This window comes from Mesoplodon bidens (genome assembly GCF_964165515.1).
Source record: "Mesoplodon bidens genome assembly, contig: HAP1_SCAFFOLD_92, whole genome shotgun sequence".
NCBI lineage: Eukaryota > Metazoa > Chordata > Mammalia > Artiodactyla > Ziphiidae > Mesoplodon > Mesoplodon bidens.
Genome location: NW_027672608.1, coordinates 559,454 through 581,796, shown reverse-complemented (window position 1 = coordinate 581,796; position 22,343 = coordinate 559,454). Strand labels below are relative to the sequence as shown.

At 43.4% G+C, this 22,343-nt stretch overlaps 1 protein-coding gene across 1 annotated transcript; it reads left to right on the top strand.

The window, feature by feature from the left end:
- Positions 1 to 667: 667 nt before the first annotated feature.
- On the top strand, positions 668 to 3,534 carry LOC308609917 (homeobox protein prophet of Pit-1-like; the record flags this gene model as incomplete). The annotated part of the gene is made up of 3 exons (XM_081259194.1): positions 668 to 1,033; positions 2,222 to 2,454; positions 3,196 to 3,534. The coding sequence occupies exons 1-3, from the start codon at positions 925 to 927 to the stop codon at positions 3,532 to 3,534; spliced, it is 681 nt and encodes a 226-aa protein (XP_081115320.1). The 5' UTR covers positions 668 to 924.
- Between the last annotated feature and the right edge of the window lie 18,809 nt (positions 3,535 to 22,343).

Below are 22,343 nucleotides of genomic sequence, written 5' to 3'. Positions count from 1 at the left end.
GTGGGGTTCTGAGTGAATGAGGAGGTGACATTTGGGGGAAGAAAACAGAAAGTACTTGAGAAGTATGGTGTCCTGGAGACTCAGCCTATGGTTCAGGTTGTCCTGACGGGGTGTCCAGTGTATTCTGAGAATCAGGATATTTAGGAGGGGCCAGAATGTACTTGTGTTTTTAGTTTTTTAGTTTCATGGAAAGAAGCCTGTGGGAATCACCCACATACTGAGACACAAGGCAGGCCCTACTCCTCATCTCCATTTGCACAAACTCTCCCTCTCCCTCTCCCCTCATGATGAGGTTCTGAGGAGGAGTCTCAGGAGGAATGCATTTTCTCTTCCTTCCCCTGCCTGCTCCCAGGAGGGGATTTAACAGGACAAAAGAATTTGGTCCTCCGGGAGTATGAGCTCTTGGCCCCAGTCCCTAGACTCTCCAACAGAGCACCTTCCCTCATCTGGCTTGTGATCCTCCCCTGATGATGGGGGCTCTGGCGACCAGGCAATGATTGGATGGGCTCACAGGGGTGAGGAACAGGTCACTCCTCCAAGGCTCAGGGAGAAAGAGTTAGTGTGGGATTGCAAGCTGGGAAAGTAGGCATCTGAGAGCAAAAGGAGAGAACGGCATCCCAGAGAGAGAAGGTGCAGGCGGAGAAAAGTGCAGACTATAAAAGAGAAACAGGGTGAGGGCAAGGCAGAATGAGATGATACTCAAGCAAAGGAATGGGGAATTAGAAATTGAAATAAAAGTTAGAAAAAAGGAGAGAGAGAAAAAGGTCTATCTATCTATATCTACACAGGGAGAGAGATTCAGAGAGAGGTATAAACAGGGGGAAAGCAGTGAAATACAAGGCATAGAGGGGAACAGAAACAGAGAAAGACTGATCCAGAATCAGGGACATGAGACTGAGCTGTCTTTGGTCTTTGTTGTGAGCCATGGATGCAGAAGGGAAGAGTGAGCAGGGTAAACAAAAGAAGGGGCGAGTTTGCAGCAGTCTCTGGCCCGAGGGCTTTGCAGCCGCTGGGACTTTGACCTCCACGGTGGGTGAGTGAATCTCTGGGGTGGTCCTGAGGAGACAGCAGGTGTGCATGCTCCATGCCCAGGCTCCATGGGGCGATGGTTCATCACGAGGAAAGTGAAGAGGAGAAATAAAAAACCAGAATCCTAGAATGTTAAAAACAAGGGAATCTTAATACACATGGGCTGATACAACTCCTTTGCTTTACAGAGTGGCACACTGAGACCGTTACGGATGAGGAGGCGGCAGAGGCTGAGCTAAAAGCTGTCTCCTCACTCCTGACCTCAGAGTTTGCTCACTGCACTGCTTTCTCCAAGGAAGAGAGTTGGAGGGGCCAGGGCTTTGGATCTGAGGAGAGCAGGGGGCTAAGGTGGACAGTGAGCACGGGGTAGGGACTACCACCTGGGTCCCCATGGGGTTGGGATCCTCAATCCAGATATCTTTTCTCAGTGTGTGCCTCCCAGGTGTTTCCTTTTGCTCCTGTTCTCTATTCCCCAGCTGGCTCTCAGACTAATTAGTGTGGGGGCTTAGTGAGTCTGTAGGGAGAAGAGGCAGGCCTTTCCCATGAGCTCAGGTTCCTGCAGCCTGGTGGCCAGGCCAGGACTGGGATAGGGGAGAAGATGAAATGTATGTGTGAGGAGGGTGTGTCTGAGCAGAAGAGTGAGGAATGTTTCATCTTCCCAGGTGGAGGGAATAGGACAATGGGAACAATATAAAGGTTTAAGTTGCATGTGAACCATGAGAGCAGGGAGCAAGTCATAGGGGTCTTAGACAGAGACCTGGGCAGTTTGTTAGGTTGTCAGAGCGAATAGGAGATCCACAGGGTGAGACCCAGGAAGGTGGTATGTGTGCTGAGAGAGATGAAAGGCTATGGAGGGGCATGCCTTACATGGGGATGAATCTGGGGGAGTGTAATGGGGAGTGGGCACAAGGTGCAGAAGTGAGGCAGAGGGAGCGTGAGTGCCTAGGACAAGTGAGACTGAGGGGCAGACTTCATGTGGAGGGGGCAGCATGGGTTAAGGGAATCAGAAGTGAAGCAGGGCCAAGGCTGAGCTGGATTCAGCTAATTCTGAAAGCTGAAGAATTTCTGGTCAGGGCAGAGTATATGAGCAATACACTGGGTCCTAGTAGAATCTGGGGGTTCCAGCATATGTGGTCTGGGATGGATGGGTGGATCCATGCGGCAACAAATTCTCCTCCACCCTCCTTCTCAGACATGAGCACTCAGCCCTGCAGGAACCTCTCTGGTGTACGAGTGGGGAGACCAAGTCTTTGCTCACAAGGAGAACAGAGGGGTCGCCCACACTCCTGGCGCCGCCAATGCACCACCTTCAGTCCAGCGCACTTGGAACAGCTGGAGTCAGCTTTTTGGAGGAACTGCTACCCTGACATTTGGGCCCGAGAAGGCCTGGCCCAGGACACAGGTCTCAGCGAGGCCAGAATCCAGGTGATGGCCCAGGATCCTCCGCCCACCATCCCCTGAAGAAATGCAGATTCGGTGATTGGGAACTACTGGGGCATAAATTCTCAGGGCACTATAACCCTAACCCAAATGTTCACCAGAACAGAGTCTTACCCAACAGTCAGCATAACCTCATCTACGTCAGGAATTTCACTGGAGTTTAACCTTGGGGCTAACCTAATCTAACTTGAATTTCAATGTCAAACTCCAACCTTAACAGTGATGTGAACTCCAACAGAAATTCAATCCTAACTATTCACACACGTATGTAACCTTGTCCCTAACCATGGTCTTGAAACTCAACCTGATGCTTGCTCAATTCTAACCATAGAGTTACTTAATCTTAAGAATAAACTGTACCCTAAATCTAACCTGGTCTGTAACAATTAAACTCATCCATAGTCTTAGTCTCTAATAACCCTAGAGGAAATTTCCCATTCTCTGTGGAGGTGAAATGCCACTGTGTCATGTTTATCTCTTTCTTTTTACAAGTTGACATTTCTTACTCACCCAAAGTTGTAGCAGGGCAAATTTAGATATGGATTGGGGGAATGGTGTGGGTCTTGCTTTGTCACTAGTCCTGGTTCAGCTATGCCTTCTGCAAGAGCTTTACTTCCTCTGGGGATGTGGGGGTGTCTTATGCTCTGTACCAGTCTGTAGATGCATATGACAATGCCACCTATTTGAGAGAGGGGCTCTAATGTGGCTATTCTCCCTCCTCCTCAGGTCTGGTTCCAGAACCGCAGAGCTAAGCAGAAGAAGCAAGAGCGGTCACTGCTCCAGCCACTGGCCCATCTGTCTCCTGCCACCTTCTCCGGTTTCTTGCCTGAGCGCCCTGCTTGCCCCTACTCCTACCCAACACCACCTCCCCCAATGACCTGCTTCCATCACCCCTACAACCATGCCCTTCCCTCACAGCCTTCCACTGGTGGTTCCTTTGCTCGACCCCACCAATCTGAAGACTGGTACCCCACCCTGCACCCAACCCCTGCTGGTCATCTGCCCTTCCCTCCACCCCCATCCATGCTTCCCCTCATCCTTGAGCCACCAAAGTCCTGGAACTAAATTTAAACAAGTACTGATAAGGTAATTTCCCAGCCTGTGACCCTCACAAAACACAGAAAACTAGGTGGTTTCCTTTCCTTCTAAGGGCGAAGTAGAAATATGGTGAATGACAGCTCAGAGACTGGGAATGTTAAAATGGGAGATCATGATGAAGGCTCACTGAGCTGATTAATTGAGTGAATTTAAGGAGGTGAAACTACTGGAAGATATAGGTAAAAAGCCCCAGTGGAGGTGACTGGTGGAAAAGTGACATTGAGGGAAGCAGTGGTTGCTGCTGGCGGCTGGAAATGGTTGAAGGGGATAGAACTTTTGGGACTTCACTCATTGAGATCACAGTTGAGGACCTTCATCCCCATTGTTTCTAGCTGATTTCAATAAGGCTTTTGATTTAATGTCTACCTATACATCCCTTCCCCATCACCACCATCCGAATCCATCATTAAGTTTTATTCATTCTATCCTGGAAATAGCTCTTGAAGTTATTCCTGTCCTTTCTGTTCCAGCAGACACTTTTTTTCTGGCTCCACGTTTTCTAATTAATCCTCCTCCTTGGTTCCCTTAGCTCCAGTCTTTCCCACTTCCAAAAGGCTTTGTAAAGCTGATCATCAAATATTAGCTCTCCAGTGTTTTATAAACAATAAATAAGTAATACCTGATTTGCTAAGCCTGTAACAGTCTTCAGCGTTACCTTCAACATAACTTTTAAGTCACCTGCATGTGGCTTTGTTATTGAGCAAGAGCTCCTGTGACTACAGCACCGAAAGCCAGACTCTGACAGCTGATGTTTGCAATAAAGTAAGGGTTTATTGCAGGGTGCCAAGCAAGGGAGTGGGAGACAAGCCTCAGATCTGCTCCAACTTGGCCTTTGAGTTGGGAGTGTTTTTAAAGAAGAAAAAAGAAGTTGGGATTAACCATCATCTTGTGACATCTCTTAATCATAGTTGTGGAAGTCAGGATGTTTCCAGTTTACAATTCTCTAGGCACCTGGGGGATCTGTGAGCTCATCCTGCTCTGGAGAAACAACCTGATTTTGTGTGTTAATGATGATATCTACAACAGCAATTTTAGTACATTAATGATGTTATAGACAATAGCAATTTTAGTCATCTGATTCTGTTTGATTAGTGTTCAGTTAGCACAGGATTGAGGTCAGAAGAGGCAAACAAGGGAATAAAGTTTTGAGTAGAGAGATTAATCAGAAACTCACAAAGGGAACTCAATTTTAGAGGGGCTCAGTTTCAGTTTGTGAGAGAGAAGAAACAATTTGATTAAGGGCAAACTTTTCCAAGAGCAAACCGTGAGTCTTGAGGTTCATAAGAGGTCATTCCCAGAAAAGACTCTGCTGTGAAGTGCCTTAGTCTGAGCTCTCCTAACAGAAACATGCTGTGGCCTAGTTGGTTTGCCATTTATATACCATATTGCTTATAATGTACTTATTTTACTCATAATTTACTTATTTATAAGTAGGTCTACCTCACTTATGGGCACATACATAGAAGAATTCTGAGGAAACAAGCCTCTGGGGATTTTATTTGCAGTTTTTTGTATGTATTATATTTTAAAAGTCTGGAATTGAAACCTCTGTGATGCACAATTCCATTTCCATGTAATTATCCCCTTGTGCCAGACTGCCTTCCTGAAAGATAAAACTGGTGTGCATACCTCCCAAGATGTCAGTGTCAGTTTCAGCACATCCTTATCGACATTGATCATTTTGGACAATTTTTTGACGGAGAGTCATGTCTCCTAGTTGGTTATTTTTTCAGTTTTCATTTAATCTATTGCTAGTGAATCTTAAAAATAGTTTCATGTTTATTGACAATTTACATTTTTTTTCTCCTCTGCATTGCTTTTCTGAGTTATTTGTGAATTGATCTAGTCATCTCTTATTAGTGCTTGAGGAACCCCAAGTGAGAAATCTCCCCTTAATTTTACTGCTTCACCATGTTTTCCTCATTATTTGGAACAAAATACTATGCCTTGAATCATTTTAAATTTATTTTAGGTTGTGTGGTAGAATGGTCATCCAATTTCCCCTCAATCAGCTAGCTGGTTTTTCCAATATAATTTATTTAACAGTCTAACTTTGATTTCTAAAAACATTTTTCCACACACTAAGATCTCATATGGGACAGTTGTAGAATCTTAATTCTTTCCCACCAGTTAGCTTCTCTATTCTGATATCAGTACCATAGTGTCTTAATTACCAAAAATGTAAGGATCTTTAAAATGTTAAATTTTCTTATCCAAATACAAGGTGTGTCTTGTTATTTTTTCCAGATTTCTCTTATGTCCCTCAGGAAACTTCTGGGTATTTTTTTATAAAACAAATCTTAATAAGTGTTTTATAAATTACAGAAGTTATATAGGGTCTTTGTAACAGTCAACCCAAAAGATTTATATACATATAAGACATATATATTATATAGATGAATATATATTATACATGAATATATATTTATACATATTAACCTGGATTAATCACAAAACCCCATGTTAAGCAAATTCACCTCAACGTGAGATAAACAACATTAGTAGTGTGTATCTTTCCACAACTTATTGTGCTCATAGAAAAATATATAGACATACACATGTAACAGGGAAGAACAAAATCTGACTCCACGTTGGATCTGTTTCTTTTACTTTAACCTTTGCTCTCCATTAATTTTTATTACTATAATCACTAAAAGGCTGATGTCTATAGCTATAGGCATACATAATGGCCTCCCTCGGGGAACCCTGACCCTCTGCCGGAATATTAAACTAAAGTGCCTTTGTTCAGCTCACAAGGAAACACCCTGACCCTGCCCAACTGTGAATGGCTGCAGAAGAGAAGAAATTAACACAGCCCCTCCCTGAGGCTGGCCAAAAACCAGGAGATATTTTGCAAGACTTATGGCCTTTTACTTTACTTCCTCACCTCCTCCCTTTCTCTGTTCTATAAAAAAAAAGCTAGCATCCAGACCCTGATAAGATGTTACTCTACGATATTAGTCTGCCAACTTCTCATCTGCCTGCTTTCCAAATAAAGTTGCCATTCCTTGCCTCAACACCTCATCTCCTGATTTATTTGTCTGTTATGTGGCAAGCAGAGTTAGCTTGGACTCAGTAACACATACACTAATATTTTTTCCTTTTTAAAAATAAAAATGAGATCCTACTGTAAGTGGATATAGATATAAAAACATCCTTCAACTCGATCACATAGATTTTTATTGTTTTCATTCCATTAAGTGGCAATTTTATGTGCCCTTTAACCATTCTCCTATCATTCGAGATTCACAATTAGATTGATATTTTGTTTTGTTTTACCACCACAAATGCCACTGTAGTTGTTTCATTAAAGGATAATTCTCAAAAAAGATAAATCCATGACTCTCATAGATATGTAAATTTTATTTAAGTCATTTACCTCATAAGGCAACGATAAAGATGTCAAAGCCAGTTCAAAGGACAAAGACCAAGCGTATTTATAGATGAGGAATAGTGAAATGAATGTGTAAATGGAGCCAAAATTGCCTTCTTTCCTAGTTGAGGAGGGATTTCAATTGACCCTTCAGGGGATGGGATTTATTTACGTATCTATAGACAAGAATTTTTTTGCATTGCCTTCTGTTATCTACAATTTACAGAGTTATAAATTAGCTCAAAGGCCAAGAAAGCCTCAGAGGGCAGAAAGAATCAAAGTCAAATAAACTGGAATGGTGGGCCCTAAACAATGCATGGCTTTCCATTGAATCACATTTTCCCCGTACAGTTTCCTCTGGTCCAGGTGCTTTTTACTTCTGTAGGTTAGATGTCCCAAGGTTGGACTGCTGTGTTAAGTGTTATGTACATTTAAAATTGTAAGAGATACAGCCTGATTAGTTTACCAAAAAGGGTAGCTTAGGAAAATGTCCTGTTTAGTTAAAAAGTTTTTTCTTTAAGCCTAGAAAATACTTCCCCCTAATATTTCTTTAAAGATTTGATTTTTTAAAAATCTAAAATAAATACAGAACCTACTTTTGTATATGCTGAGAATCAAGGGACTGAGTCTCTTCTAGATCAAAAGTAAAATATACCAGTGCTATTCATTAAACTACCTTATTCATTGAATCAAATTGCTACGTTTATCATATATCATAAATTAAATTCGTGTGAGGTTTAAAAATCTATTCTTGGTTCTCTATTCGAGGGTCGGTTCTCCCACTAGCTTTTTAGGATCCCGCAGGCAGCGGCACACACCCGGTGTCCCCCTCAGCCTCATCACACCTGCTGGTGAGCTGGTACATACGAGGTCAAGTTCTCTGTGCCCTTCACTCCAGCCTTCCTAGCCCATCTCGGCCTCCTGTCCCGCTACCTGGCCCGCGGACCCACTGTGGGGGAGGAAGGGGTGCAAGCGAAGGAAGGAAGGCAGAGGGTGTTTCCGCACTACTGGCCCCCTCTTGCTGTCAGCCTGCACGCATCCTGGTACCTATAGTGCCAGGGACTGAACTGAGGGGCTGAGGCCGGTGAGGTTTGCGAGGCATCTCAGTGTCCCTGTGGGTCTTAGAAAGCCCAAGAGGCAGGGAAAGGCGTACCTCGATTCTTTGTGTTCCCCTGTCCTTCCTTCTCGGGATTAGAGATACCCTTACAGTTCAAACTGGCAGAAGTTTGGAATCTTTGCCCCAATTGGTGTTTAAAAAGAAAAAGAACTGCCTTTGAAGCAGCGACATCCCTTCACTCACCCCCGCCAACCAAAGAGGAAATGCAGCCACGTGAGGGTAAAGAAGTCACAAATTCTTTTTGCGTTGGGAAATCTAAATCCCTGGTTTTTCAGAAAGATCCATTCTCAGCAGGATCCAAATCCGAGTTCAGAAAGCAAAATGACTTGGAGTCCGAAATGGGTGTGCAGGGCGTAAGAGCAGGAGCTCTGGGGTGGCATAGCGGGGTGCACTGCTCCAAGCGACTTTGGAAACAATTAGGGTGCTCCTGCAAGCTACTGAAGACCGTGGGGCTGAACCATGGAGTTTCCGGGCACTCCTAGAAGGCTGAGAGGTGAGGTCCCAGAGACCCTACTGGTCTGGGCTGGGAACGGGCGGGGCATGCTCAACGCAATGAAAACAAACAGGCCTAAGAAAGTGGAGGAGTTAAAACATACAGCCCCTGTGAGAAACCCCCTCCCAGACACCTGGGACTCGAGGCCTGGGCCGCTTCTAGCTCTACCAGCCTCAACTTCCTGGGAGCTCGAGCAACGTGTTTCTAAGTGCTTCAGACACTTCTTGGTCCCGGGGTCTGGCTCCTCTCCAGCCCTCGGGCTGTCTGCCCAATGCAAACGACACCTGGTACCTTCATAGTCGCAGGACCTGTTCTCTAGGTTCTGAGCTCGTGGCCGTAAGGGTCTTGAGAAGAGTTCCTCTCCACGCATCCAGACCACAGGCTCCTGGCTCCCGAGAGTGGCAGGAGAACACCTGAAGACCCCGGCCGATTGCCTGAATGGCATCTGCTCCCTCCTATACCAGAGACCTCTTCAGGCGCTGTCTGAACCGTCCACCTGCGCAAACAGCGCCCCCTTCGGCTCATTGATTCCCTCTTTGACTCAGCTGTCTTTCGGAGGATGAAACCTGGGAATGTGATGCACACCCAGCAAGAGAGATAAGTGCCATTACGTCAGGGAATTGTGGTACAGGGGACCTAGGTACTAGACCTAAGCAGGGGAAGGAGCTGGAGCTCCAGGTGGCAAGCAACCTGGACCTTGAAAACTTCTCACCTGGTGGAGACAGGAGCGGCTGGATGAGGACAAGAGAGGGACTTCAACCTGCTGGGTCCAGTGTAGAGGACCCAGTGTCAGGCTCTAAGACTGTATTGGGTGGTTTTTCCCCTGCAGGGGTTCCTCCCAATCAATCCTCCTGCTCTTTTCCAGGTTTTTCCAAATTCTCCTGGAATTAAAATACTCACTCTTTTTCTTGCTAGAAACAAAAGATGAACCCAAAGTCCCAGTAACAAAAGCAGCTCGGAGACTCAGTCTCTTTTGAATTTGGTCAAATAGCTTCAGAGTTCCAGGTTCTTGTTCCAGGTGGTCCTTCCTCCACTCCTTACGACATGCTCCTCAGATTCAACTCCCTCAATACTAGGCATCTGAAAGCCTAGGGGGTCCCTTACAGCTCTCTTAACACCCAGCTAAGAAGCCCAAGATGGAATAAGGTAGGCGTCAGGCCCACAGGGTGACTCATTGAAGGTGTGTGTGTGTATGTGTCTGTGTTAGCATGTGGGTGTGGGTCTTTGGGGGCTGCAGTGTCTGGATAGGCCTAGGAAGCCACATGGCCTAGGACTTTGGAATTCAGGGTGCTCAAAATATTCCCTTATCAATTTGTTTGCTGGACTTCTGGGTCCATCTGAGCCCTGGCATCTCTGAACCAACAAATAGAAGCTGAGGAGCTGGTATAGGGTATCTCAACTAGCAGCTAGAATACCTCTGGGAAATTCTGGCATTTTCTAGAGTGAGATGGCCTCGTATGCACTCAGGGTAAGGAAGCCATGGGCACCTCAGAAACTCAGGCTCGGAGCCTAAGCCTGGTCAGGTGAGGGAGGTGAGGGGGAGCATGGGTAGAGACAGCTTCCTGTCCATCATATAAACTCTGCCATCACAGGGACATGAACCCCACGGTCAAAGAAGTCAGGTCCTCTTGCCCATCTCCAGAGGATAGAATTGACTCCTGACCAAGCTACCTGCCCTAGCAGCAGTGTAGTAGGTCAAACTGCTTAGTCCTCAAGACTTCCAACACCACCTCCCCCTTTGCTGTTATAAACATTTCCACCTTTTTTGTGAGACTTCTCAGTTATCAAAGCTAGAATTCTAATATCCTTATAGAATTCCAAGCAAACATTTATTGGGTACCTTCCTATTGCCAAGTGGGAGTCAAACCCTGGAGATTCATCTCAAATCCAAGAAATTCCTGTCAGACATTGAGACATACCAAGATAGGAGAGGACATGTGAACCCAGCCTCTGACAGAGGAAGAAATGAAGTGTCTGAAAGGAGATCCCAAACACCCCACTTCAGAGGACTTGGCCTCGCTCTGCTGAGCTCCTCTCTGAGCTCACTTACAGACGTTGTCCCCTCTGTGTGGAGAACAGAGGGTTGTGGAGAAAGGGAGGAATGTGAGGGTCATGGCAGCCGCTGCTCAGGACAGGCACACACAGAAGCCCTTGGCCTTGAAACCTAGCCACTCTGGACACAGAATCTCTGAGTATATGCTGGCCACCCAGGAGAGGTATTTCGTTTGTTTACTGATCTCCTGCAGTGGACTCTGAAGATCTAATTGTGGTGCGCTTCCTGACATCTTCCTGGGTAAGCTAGGTGTCTCCAGCAGTGCACGGGCCAGAGAACACTCCTGGCAGCAGAGCCTTCTCCCAGGCCCAGGGTAGGGCTCTGGGCGTGCTCAGAAGTCCCGCCTTTGCAAAGCCTTCAATTCAAGGAGGCTCCCTGGCTGCTTCTTCCTTGGAGGCCATGCAGGGTGTCCAGACACCGTTTTCTGCCCTCCCAGGTCCACATTGGAAGCAAGAGGTCTGAGTGCGAAGGAGGTCCTGTGGCAGAGGGGGAATGGCAGTAGAGAATGTCTCTGGGCTTGTCCAGGGGTGTCTGTGAGGGATTTGACACAACCTTGGCCCAATCAGGAAAAGAGAAAGTAGCTAATGTGATCTATATATATCCCTCCCTTGTTAAACACTCCTTACCTCTTTAACCAAACCAAACCAAAAGAAAACAAAAAAGCTACTTCAGCAATTCCTCCTCCCCACAGGAATTCAGTGTGTGAAAAATGCAAATTTCTCTCTGATGGCACTGTAAGCCCAAGAGACACTCCCTTCCCTAACCAGATGCTGCAGGTGCCTGAACATCATCCCTAAGGACCAAATACCAACAGACAGGAATTGATCCCCAAGAGTATCCTGAAGAGGTGGCTGCTGCTTCTGGAAGTTGGCAGGGTGTATGTTTAAAGTTAATAATTGTCATAATATAATAACAGCCTTAGTGGCTCAAACTTGCTGTTATTCTTACTTGCAGAAGAGATAAAGCAGTAGCATTGACTGCAGGATCCTGGCAGAGTTCCAGGCCCAGCACCATGGTCAGGTGTGGGGGCAAGTCTTATTTCCAGGATCTGTGATCTGTTCACAGGAAAGAACTGGCCAGAGCCAAGACTGAGAGACGGCATGGGGGCCTGGAGGTGAGCTCAGGAGCCGCAGAGGGGGCTGGGGAGGATGGACTTAAAGGTGCAGCCATCCCCACTATCTGTGCCCAGAAATGCTTGGTGCTGCCTGCACAAACTCCCACTAATTACAGTTGGGGAATTAATTTTTATCACCCTTAAACTTGAGACACTCAACTTGCCTGGGGTAATGGATGAAAATTGGTGCTTGAGCTTCAGATTGACAGGGCAGGATCCCAGTGGGTTCAGCCAGAGTAGAGGTTTGGTTTTATCATACTCAGGTGGACAGTGTTTTAACTTTTTTTTTAAGAGGAGGTGGTAGATACATTCAGGTCCAGCAGTTACTCTGAAGAGGAGAGGGGTGGAAGTACTGGCGTCCCCCTTTCACCACAGAGGCAAAGCACAGAAGCAAGGGAAGTGGGAGGAGCATAGGTCCAGCAGCTGGGGCATTGAGTGTCTTGATTTTGAAGGAACCTGTGAAAGATGGATTTTCTTCCTTAGGGCTAAAAGCAAACCCCGAGTTCTCCCTTTTTGTTTTGTTTTGTTTTAGACTCTTCAAATCCCACCTCTTCCTCTGGAGCTTGTACACTCCTTCAGGGCACGTTGTCCTGGGCAGGCTGTCTGCTGCATTTTCCAGACCGCAGAACCCGCCCCATTCCCGCAAGTAGCAGACCCAGCAGGGCCTAGTCCCAGGCCCAGGAAACTTGAATCTTAAACTCCTGCCTGTCCTTAGAGTTGAAGTCAGAGGTCTTCCAGGCACATTCATCCATCTGGACCCTTGGCCCTCAGACCTGGTAGAGATAGTTCTCTCTCCCTTCCTGCATTCCCATTCTTTTCTAAAATTGCCCTTCTCCCTCCTTTTTCCCAGGCTCACTCTGCTCTCTTCTTTATCTCCCCTACATTTATCCTTTAACCTTGGGTGAACTTGGTTCAGTCCTGCTTTAATAACCACAGCACCTGGACCAGGCAGGAGTGTGGGGTGGCTGCAAATGGTCTTTGCCTCCCTTGCTTCCTCCCTCCCATTACCTGTCTCTCCCTAGTGTGGGGGCCTGAGACAATTCCTACACCGACCTTCCTTGAGTACAGGATGTGTTGGGAAGTAGGCAGTGGTGACATGAAAAGAGAAAAAAATAATCATTTGGGAGAGATCAGGTCTAGGGCATCTGGTCCAGCAGGGAGAGGAGGGCAGTGCCCATATTTCCTGTCTGTACAGTTCTGGGAATGTCCCCACTGGGATTGGTAATGCGGACTTGGCCCAAGTCAGGTCACCTCCTCCTATTCCTGGAGGCAGCTGCCTTTGGGTGAAGAGTTTATTTCCTGTGCTCAGATCTCAGAAACTTTTCCTTGCTTCTGGATCTGGGGAGGGGAAGAGGGAGGGAATGCCGGCCATCTGAGGTATGTCTACTCCATAATTTGCCTGGGTGGGGTGGGTCATATGAAGGGGACCCAGGCACCCACCTCACCTTTCCCCCCTCCCTCCCAGCTGGCTACCCTTCTTGGAAGCTATGAGGGTTGGTCACTGCTTGGCATCCTCAGTATTCATCATCACTCCGAGAAAACTTAAAGTAAGTGATTCAGGCTGAAAAACTACAATATATGTCAGAAATTTGGATCTACACAAAGAAATGAAAATCGTTGGAAATAGAATAAATAAAGACAAAGAGAAATCTTTTTTCTTTTTTTTGGCTGTACACGGGACTCTCACTCTTGTGGCCTCAACCATTGTGGAGCACAGGCTCCAGACACACAGGCTCAGCAGCCATGGCTCACGGGCCAATCTGCTCTGTGGCATGTGGTATCTTCCCGGACCGGGGAACGAACCTGCATCCCCTGCATTGGCAGGCAGAATCTCAACCACTGCACCACCAGGGAAGCCATAAGTGATATCTTTTCATTCCTTACTTTTATCACTCTAAATGATAACTGCTGAAACAAAAGTTGTATGTATTGTGAATTTATAGCATATTTAAAAGTGACATGTATGACAACAACGGCAAAAGGATGGAAGGGAAGAATTGGGAATATACATATATAAGATTGTTACATTACAGGGGAAGTATAAAGTAAGAGGTTTAAATAATAAGAAGTCAATAGAGGAGGTGAAGAGAAATCATAAAATTAAATCCATAAAGGAAAGAGAAGAGGGGAAAAAAGAAGACAAATTGAAAAAGTAGAAAACATGCAGTAAGAAGATAGATTTAAACCCAACGATATGAATAATCACTTAAATGTGAATGGCCTAAATAATCTCTGTTAACAGATTTGGGGAAAAAAAGCAAGATCGAAGTAAGATCTATAAGGTCTCTAAGAAACATACTTTAAATAAAAAGACATAGGTTAAAACAATAGTTATAAAGGAGAGTGGGGTAATTTTGATCACGAGGCTACAGTTGGCAATGTTTGAAGACATTTTTGGTTTTCAAAACGAGGAGGTGCTACTCACATCTAGTGGGTAGATGCCAGGGACACTGCTAAATATCCTAAAGTGGACAGGACAATCCCCCACAACAAAAAATGATTTGTCCCTAAATTTCATTAGTACCGAGGTTGAGAAAACTTGGGTTAAAAGTTATAAATTTGAGAGATGTCATGAAAACAGTAACCAAAAGAAAGCTGAGGTCATCATATTTATTCAAATAAATTAGACTTCAGAACAACAATACTGTCAGGGATAAAGTGGAGCATTACCAATGAAAAAGAGGTCCATTCTCCAAGAAGACATAACAATCTTAAATGTGTATGAACCTTCACACATACACAAACTTCCAAATATGTGCAGCAAAAGCTAATAGATCTGAAGAGAGAAACGGATAAATCCACAATAATAGTTGGAACTTCAATACTCTTCTCGCATTAGCTGAAAGAACAAGTAGGCAGAAATTCAGTAAAAATATGGATGCCTTGAACAGAACTATCAACCAACTTGACCTAATTGTCATTCATAGAATACTCTAGGCCCAAAATAGCAGCATCTATTTTCTTTTTGATGCACATGGAACATTGATCAGGATACACCATGTTCTGAGAAATAATACAAACCTTAAAAAATTGAAAAAAAATAAATTAATAAAAAAGTGTGTTCTCAGCTGGAGCTTGGTCAAGATGTAGGAGCAGGAAGATCCTGAGCTCACCTCCTTCACACTAAAATTTCAACTGTTTACGGAGCAACTATTGATGACAAAGACCTTAATCTAGCAGAAAGGATCTTCTACAACTAAAGATGTAAAGAAGGAACCACAGTTGAGACAGGTAGGAAGAATGGAATTGTGGAATAGTCAAGACCCATACCTCCAGGTTGGTGACCCACACATGTGAGGATAATTACAACTGCAGAGACTTCCCCAAGGAGCAATGGGTCTGAGCCCTGCAACAGGATCCACAGCCTGGTGATCCTGCACTGGGAAGATGAACTTCCAGAAATTTTCTTTGAAGGCCAGCAGGGCTTACTTTAGGGAGACCCAGAGGGATGTGGGAAATAGAGACTCAATTCTTAAAGGGCACACACAAAATCTCACACACCCTGGGACCATGGGCAGAAGCATTAATTTGAAAGCATTCTGCAGTAATCCCACCTGCTGATCTTGGGGAGTCTCTCAGAGAGGCAAGATGAAACAGGAGTTCACCCTGGGACACAGAAATTAGTGGCAGCCACTTTGGGGAGCTTATTCTACCACGTAGACCTGATGCTGGCAAGGGCCATTTTGCAATCCCTTTAGCTTATTAACACTGGGACCTGGGCCTACCTGCCAGCCCGTCAGGACCAGTACTTGGATGCTTCATGTCAAGCAACTAGTGGGGTGGGGACACAAAACCCCACCACCCAGCAGAAAGGCTTCCTTAAGACACCCTGAGCTCACAGCCACCCCAGGATATTGCCCTGTCCAGGGCCTGGCCCCACACACCAGTGGGCAAACCCTAGCACCAGGACCCTCTGGGCCCCAGCCCCACCCACCAGTGGGTTGACACACCAACACTGGGAACCCCAGAGCCCTGCAACCAGAGACCCTAGGACCCAGCTCCACCTACCAGAGGGCTAGCATTAGCCCCAGGACCCAGCTTTATCCACAGGTTAGTAGGAACCAGACCTGTGTTCCCCTGAGACCTGATTCTGCACACTGGTGGTTGAATACCAGCCCCAGAACTAGTGCAGCCCCATAGCCTGAGATGGTAGGACACAGCCCACCCATCAGCAGGCCAGAACAATCCCCAGAACCCCCTGAGTACCTGCCTCACCCACCAGCATGCCAACACCAGTACTGAGACACACTGTGCCCTTCAACCAGCCACCTCAGGATCTAGTCCCATCAACCAGTGGGCAGATACAAGCTTTGAGACACCCCAGAATCCACAGCCAGTTGTGTCAGGAACTGGCCCTGCCCAACAGCAGGCAGACACCAGCCCCAGGACCAATGTATACTCACAGTGTACCTTGTCAGGACCAAGACAACACACCAGCAGGCCAACACCAGCTCCAAGATACCTTGAACTTCTCAGCCAGCTAGGCTGGGATCAAGCACATCTCACATGGTGAGTGGACCAGCACCAGCTTTGGGACATCCCAGAAACCACAGCCAGCCATGTCAGGAGCTGGCCTCATAGCAGGATGACACTAGGTCTGGAAACCCTGAGCCCTTAAACACCTACCCCAGAACTACCTCTGCCAGCCAGTGAACCAGCAATACCCCAGAAGACCACAGGTTTCCAGAGACAGCCACCTTGTGACCTGGCCACTCCAACCAGTGGCCAGCAGTCCCCACACAAGGCAGGGTCTGGCAAGCAATCGGACCAGGGACCAAAAACGCCTACCAGACCAATGACAGCAGTTGGTCTGCCACAAAAGAAGGACCCATGTAACCCACATATGGGGCTCCACTAGAGCATTTAGCTTTGGTGACCAGAGAGGTGTGTGCTGTTGGGTTGCATAGGATGTCTCCTACAAAGGGTCACTTCTCCAAGGTTGGGAAATGTAAACAACCTACCAGATACATAGAAATCAAACCAGCAAATTAGGAAAAATGAGGTGACAGAGGAACATGTTCTCAACAAAAGCACAAGATAAAATTCCAGAAGAAAAACTACTCTAAGTGGAGATAGGTAATCCCAATGACGAGTTCAAGGTAACCATTGTAGAAATGATCAAAGAACTTGGAAGAATGGATGAACAGAGGGATAAGTTAGAGTTTTTAATGAAGAGATAGAGAATAGAAAGAAGAACTGAAACGAGATGAAGAATACAGTAAGCGAAAAATACACTCGAAGGAACCAACTGTAGATTAGATGATACAGAGGAACAGATCAGCAAGCTGGAAGACATAGTAGTGGAACTCACTGAAGCTGAACAGAAGAAAAGGGAACAAAAAGAAATGAGGGCAGTTTATGAGACATCTGGGACAACATAAAGCATACTGACATTTGCTTATATGGGTCCCAGAAGAAGAAAGAGAGAAAGGTGCTGAGAACATATTTGAAGACATAATAGCTGAAAACTTCCCTAACCTTGGAAATGAAACAGACATCAAGGTGCAGGAAGCACAGAGAATCCCAAACAGAATCAACCCAAAGAGGAGCTAAAAAAGACACATTGCAATTAAAATGGCAAAAATTAAAGATACAGAGAGAATATTAAAAGCAGCAAGGGAAAACCAACAAGTTAAATACAAGGGAACTCCCATAAGGCTACCAGCTGACTTTTCAGCAGAAACTCTTCAGGTCAGAAGGAAGTAGCATGATGTATTTTAAGGAAAGAAAGGGAAAAACCTACAACCAAGAATACACTACCTGTCAAGGTTTTCATTCAGTTTTGATGGAGAGATTAAAAGGTTTACAGACAAGCAAAAGCTAAAAGAGTTCATCACCACCAAACCAGCTTTATAATATTAAAGGGATTTCTCTAAGCAAAATAGAAAAGGCCAAAACTAGAAACATGAAAATTATGAATGGAAAAAATGTAACTATATAGTAAAGGTAGTAAATCAATGATGTACAAAGGTAGTGGGAAGGTTAAAAGACAAAAGTATTAAAATCATCTATATTTGCAATAAGTAGTTAAGGATACACACACAAAACAGATGTAAAATATGATGACAAAACAGTAATCATGGGGAGAGGGAAGGAAAATGCAAGCCTGTTAAAATGCTATTTAATTCAGAGATCAGCAACTTGAAATAATCATACATATATAAAACTCATGGCAACCACAAACAAAATATCTATAATAGACACAGAAAAAAGGAATCCAAACATAACAGTAAAGTTATTCAAACAAATCACAAGAGAAGAGGACAAAAGAAGAAAGGATCAAATAAAAACTGCAAAAGCAACCCCCAAACAATTAACAAAATGGCAATAAGTACAAACCTATCAATAATTACTTTAAATGTAAATGGACTAAATGCTCCAACCAAAAGACATAGAGAGGCAGAATGGATACAAACAAGACCCATATATATGCTACCTACAAGAGACTCACTTCAAATCCAAGGATGCACACAGATTGAAAGAGAGGGGATGGAAAAAGTACTCTATGCAAATGGAAATCAAAATAAAGTCAGAATAGCAATACTTATATCAGACAAAATAGACTTTTTGTTTGGGAGATTTATTTTCATTTCATTTTGTGTAATTGCAATTGATTTGTTGCAGAAATTTGTACCTGGCATTTCATACTCCATAAAGTAGCACTTGAACTATTATCTGGCCTCTTTCACTGCTTTCCATTATCACCATCTGACTTTATAAAAGGAAATTTCCTTTTCATACAGTGTTAGTGGTAATATAAAATTGGTACAACCTCTTTGCAGATCAATTTGTTCATTCTATTAATGTTTTTAAAAAGTACTCTTTTATTAAGCAATTTCACTTCTAGAAACTGATAACTGTACAAAGTTGAATGGACAAGGATAATCAAAGCTGCATTGTTTATAAACTGAAAAAATGGCAACAACTTAAAAATGTCTATAGGATGATCCACATCAATCATGATGCATCTAGCTGATAGAATTCTCTGCAGCCATTAAAAAGAATGAGGTAGAGTTTCTTTACTGCCACAGAAAGGCCTTCAAGGAATAAAAAGTGAAAAGAGAAAGGTTGCATAATCATAATGATAATAATAGTAATTATTATTATTACAAACACTTGAAAAGTGTGTACTATATTCTAAGCATTTAACTTTATTATTATTTTTTTACATCTTTATTGGAGTATAATTGCTTTACAATGGTGTGTTAGTCTCTGCTTTATAACAAAGAGAATCAGTTATACGTATACATATGTTCCCATACCTCTTCCCTCTTGCGTCTCCCTCCCTCCCACCCTCCCTATCCCACCCCTCTAGTTGATCACAAAGCACGGAGCTGATCTCCCCGTGCTATGTGGCTGCTTCCCACTAGCTATCTATTTTATGTTTGGTAGTGTATATATGTCCATGCCACTCTCTCACTTTGTCACAGCTTACCCTTCCCCCTCCCCATATCCTCAAGTCCATTCTCTAGTACGTCTGTGTCTTTATTCCATCCTAAGTCTAGGTTCTTCATGACATTTATTTTTTCTTAAATTCCATATATATGTGTTAGCATATGGTATATGTTTTTCTCTTTCTGACTTACTTCACTCTGTATGAGAGACTCTAGGTCTATCCACCTCATCAAAAATAGATAAGTTTCATTTCCTTTTATGGCTGAGTAATATTCCATTGTATATATGTTCCACAACTTCTTTATCCATTCATCCGATGATGGACACTTAGGTTGTTTCCATCTCCGGTCTATTGTAAATAGAGCTACCAATGAACATGACCCTTTTTGAATTATGGTTTTCTCAGGGTATGTGCCCAGTAGTGCGATTGCTAGGTCATATGGTAGATCTATTTGTAGTTTTTAAAGGAACCTCCATACTGTTCTCCATAGTGGCTGTACCAAATTACATTCCCACCAGCTGTGCAAGAGTGTTCTCTTTTCTCCGCACCCTCTCCAGCATTTATTGTTTCTAGATGTTTTGATGATGGCCATTCTGACTGGTGTGAGAGGATATCTCATTGTAGTTTTGACTTGCATTTCTCTAATGATTAATGATATTGAGCATTCTTTCATGTGTTTGCTGACAGTCTGTATATCTTCTTTGGAGAAATGCCTATTTAGATTTTCTGCCCATATTTGGATTGGGTTGTTTGTTTTTTTGTTATTGAGCTGCATGAGCTGCTTGTAAATTTTGGAGGTTAATCCTCTGTCAGTTGCTTCATTTGCAAATATTTTCTCCCATTCTGAAGGTTGTCTTTTGGTCTTATTTATGGTTTCTTTACCGTGCAAAAGCTTTGAAGTTTCATTAGGTCCCGTTTGTTTATGTTTGTTTTTATTTCAATTTCTCTAGGAGGTGGGTCAAAAAGGATCTTGCTGTGATTTATGTCATAGAGTGTTCTGCCTATGTTTTCCTCTATGAGTTTGATAGTTTCTGGCCTGATATTTAGGTCTTTAATCCAATTTGAGCTTATTTTAGTGTACGGTGTTAGGGAGTGATCTAATCTCATACTTTTACATGTACCTGTCCAGTTTTCCCAGCACCAATTATTGAAGAGGCTGTCCTTTCTCCACTTTACATTCCTGCCTCCTTTATCAAAGATAAGGTGACCATATGTGTGTGGGTTTATCTCTGGGCTTTCTATGCTGTTCCATTGATCTATCTTTCTGTTTTTGTGTCAGTACCATACTGTCTTGATTACTGTAGCTTTGTAGTATAGTCTGAAGTCAGGGAGCCTGATTGCTCCAGCTCCGTTTTTCGTTCTCAAGATTGCTTTGGCTATTCGGGGTCTTTTGTGTTTTCATACAAATTGTGAAGTATTTTCTTCTAGTTCTGTGAAAAATGCCATTGGTATTTTGATAGGGATTGCATTGAATCTGTAGATTGCTTTGGGTAGAAGAGTCATTTTCACAATGTTGATTCTTCCAATCCAAGAACATTGTATATCTCTTCATCTATTTGTATCTTCTTTAATTTCTTTCATCAGTGTCTTATAATTTTCTGCATACAGCTCTTTTGTCTCCTTAGGTAGGTTTATTCCTAGATATTTTTTTTCTCTATGTTGCAATGGTAAATGGGAGTGTTTTCTTAATTCTACTTTCACATTTTTCATCATTAGTGTATAGGAATGCCAGAGATTTCTGTGCATTAATTGTGTATCCTGCTACTTTACCAAACTCATTGTTTAGCTCTAGTTGTTTTCTGGTAGCATCTTTAGGATTCTCTATGTATAGTATCATATCATCTGCAAACAGTGACAGCTTTACTTCTTCTTTTCCAATTTGGATTCCTTTTATTTCCTTTTCTTCTCTGATTGTTGTGGCTAAAACTTCCAACACTATGTTGAATAATAGTTGTGAGAGTGGGCAACCTTGTGTTTTTCCTGATGTTAGTGGAAATGCTTTCAGTTTTTCACCACTGAGGATGATGTTGGCTGTGGGTTTGTCATATATGGCTTTTATTATGTTGAGGAAAGTTCCCTCTGTATCTACTTTCTGCAGGGTTTTTATCATAAATGGACATGGAATTTTGTCGAAAGCTTTCCCTGCATCTATTGAGATGATCATATGATTTTTCTCCCTCAGTTTGTTAATATGGTATATCACGTTGACTGATTTGCGTATATTGAAGAATCCTTGCATTCCTGGAATAAACCCCAATTGATCATGGTGTATGATCCTTTTAATGTGCTGTTACATTCTGTTTGCTAGTATTTTATTGAGGATTTTAGCATCTACTTTCTTCAGTGATATTGGCCTGTAGTTTTCTTTCTTTGCGACATCCTTGTCTGCTTTTGGTACCAGGGTGATGGTGGCCTCTTAGAATGAGTTTGGGAGTTTATTCCCTCTGATATATTTTGGAAGAATTTGAGAAGGATAGGTGTTAGCTGTTCTCTAAATGTTTGATAGAATTCGTCTGTGAAGCCATCTGGTCCTGGGCTTTTGTTTGTTGGAAGATGTTAATCACAGTTTCAATTTTCATGCTTGTGATTGGTCTGTTCATATTTTCTATTTCTTCCTGTTTCAGTCTTGGCAGGTTGTGCATTACTAAGAATTTGTCCATTTCTCCCAGGTTGTCCATTTTATTGGCATACAGTGGCTTTTAGTAATCTCCCATGATCTGTTGAATTTCTGTAGTGTCAGTTGTTACTTGTTTTTCATTGCTAATTCTATTGATCTGACTCTTCTCCCTTCTTTTCTTGATGAGTCTGGCTAATGGTTGATCAATTTTGTTTATCTACACAAACAACCAGCTTTTAGTTTTATTAATCTTTGCTATCGTTTCCTTCATTTCTTTTTCATTTATTTCTGATCTGATCTTTATGATTTCTTTCCTTCTGCTAACTTAGGGTTTTTTTTTGTTCTTCTTTCTCTAATTGCTTTAGGTGCGAGGTTCAGTTGTTTATTTGAGATGTTTCCTGTTTCTTAAGGTAGTATTGTATTGCTATAAACTTCCCTCTTAGAACTGCTTTTGCTGCATCCCATAGGTTTTGGGTCGTTTTTTCTCCATTGTCATTTCTTTCTAGGTATATTGTTATTTCCTCTTTGATTTCTTCAGTGATCCCTTGTTATTAAGTAGTGTATCGTTTATCCTCCATGCGTTTGTATTTTTTACAGATCTTTTCCTGTAATT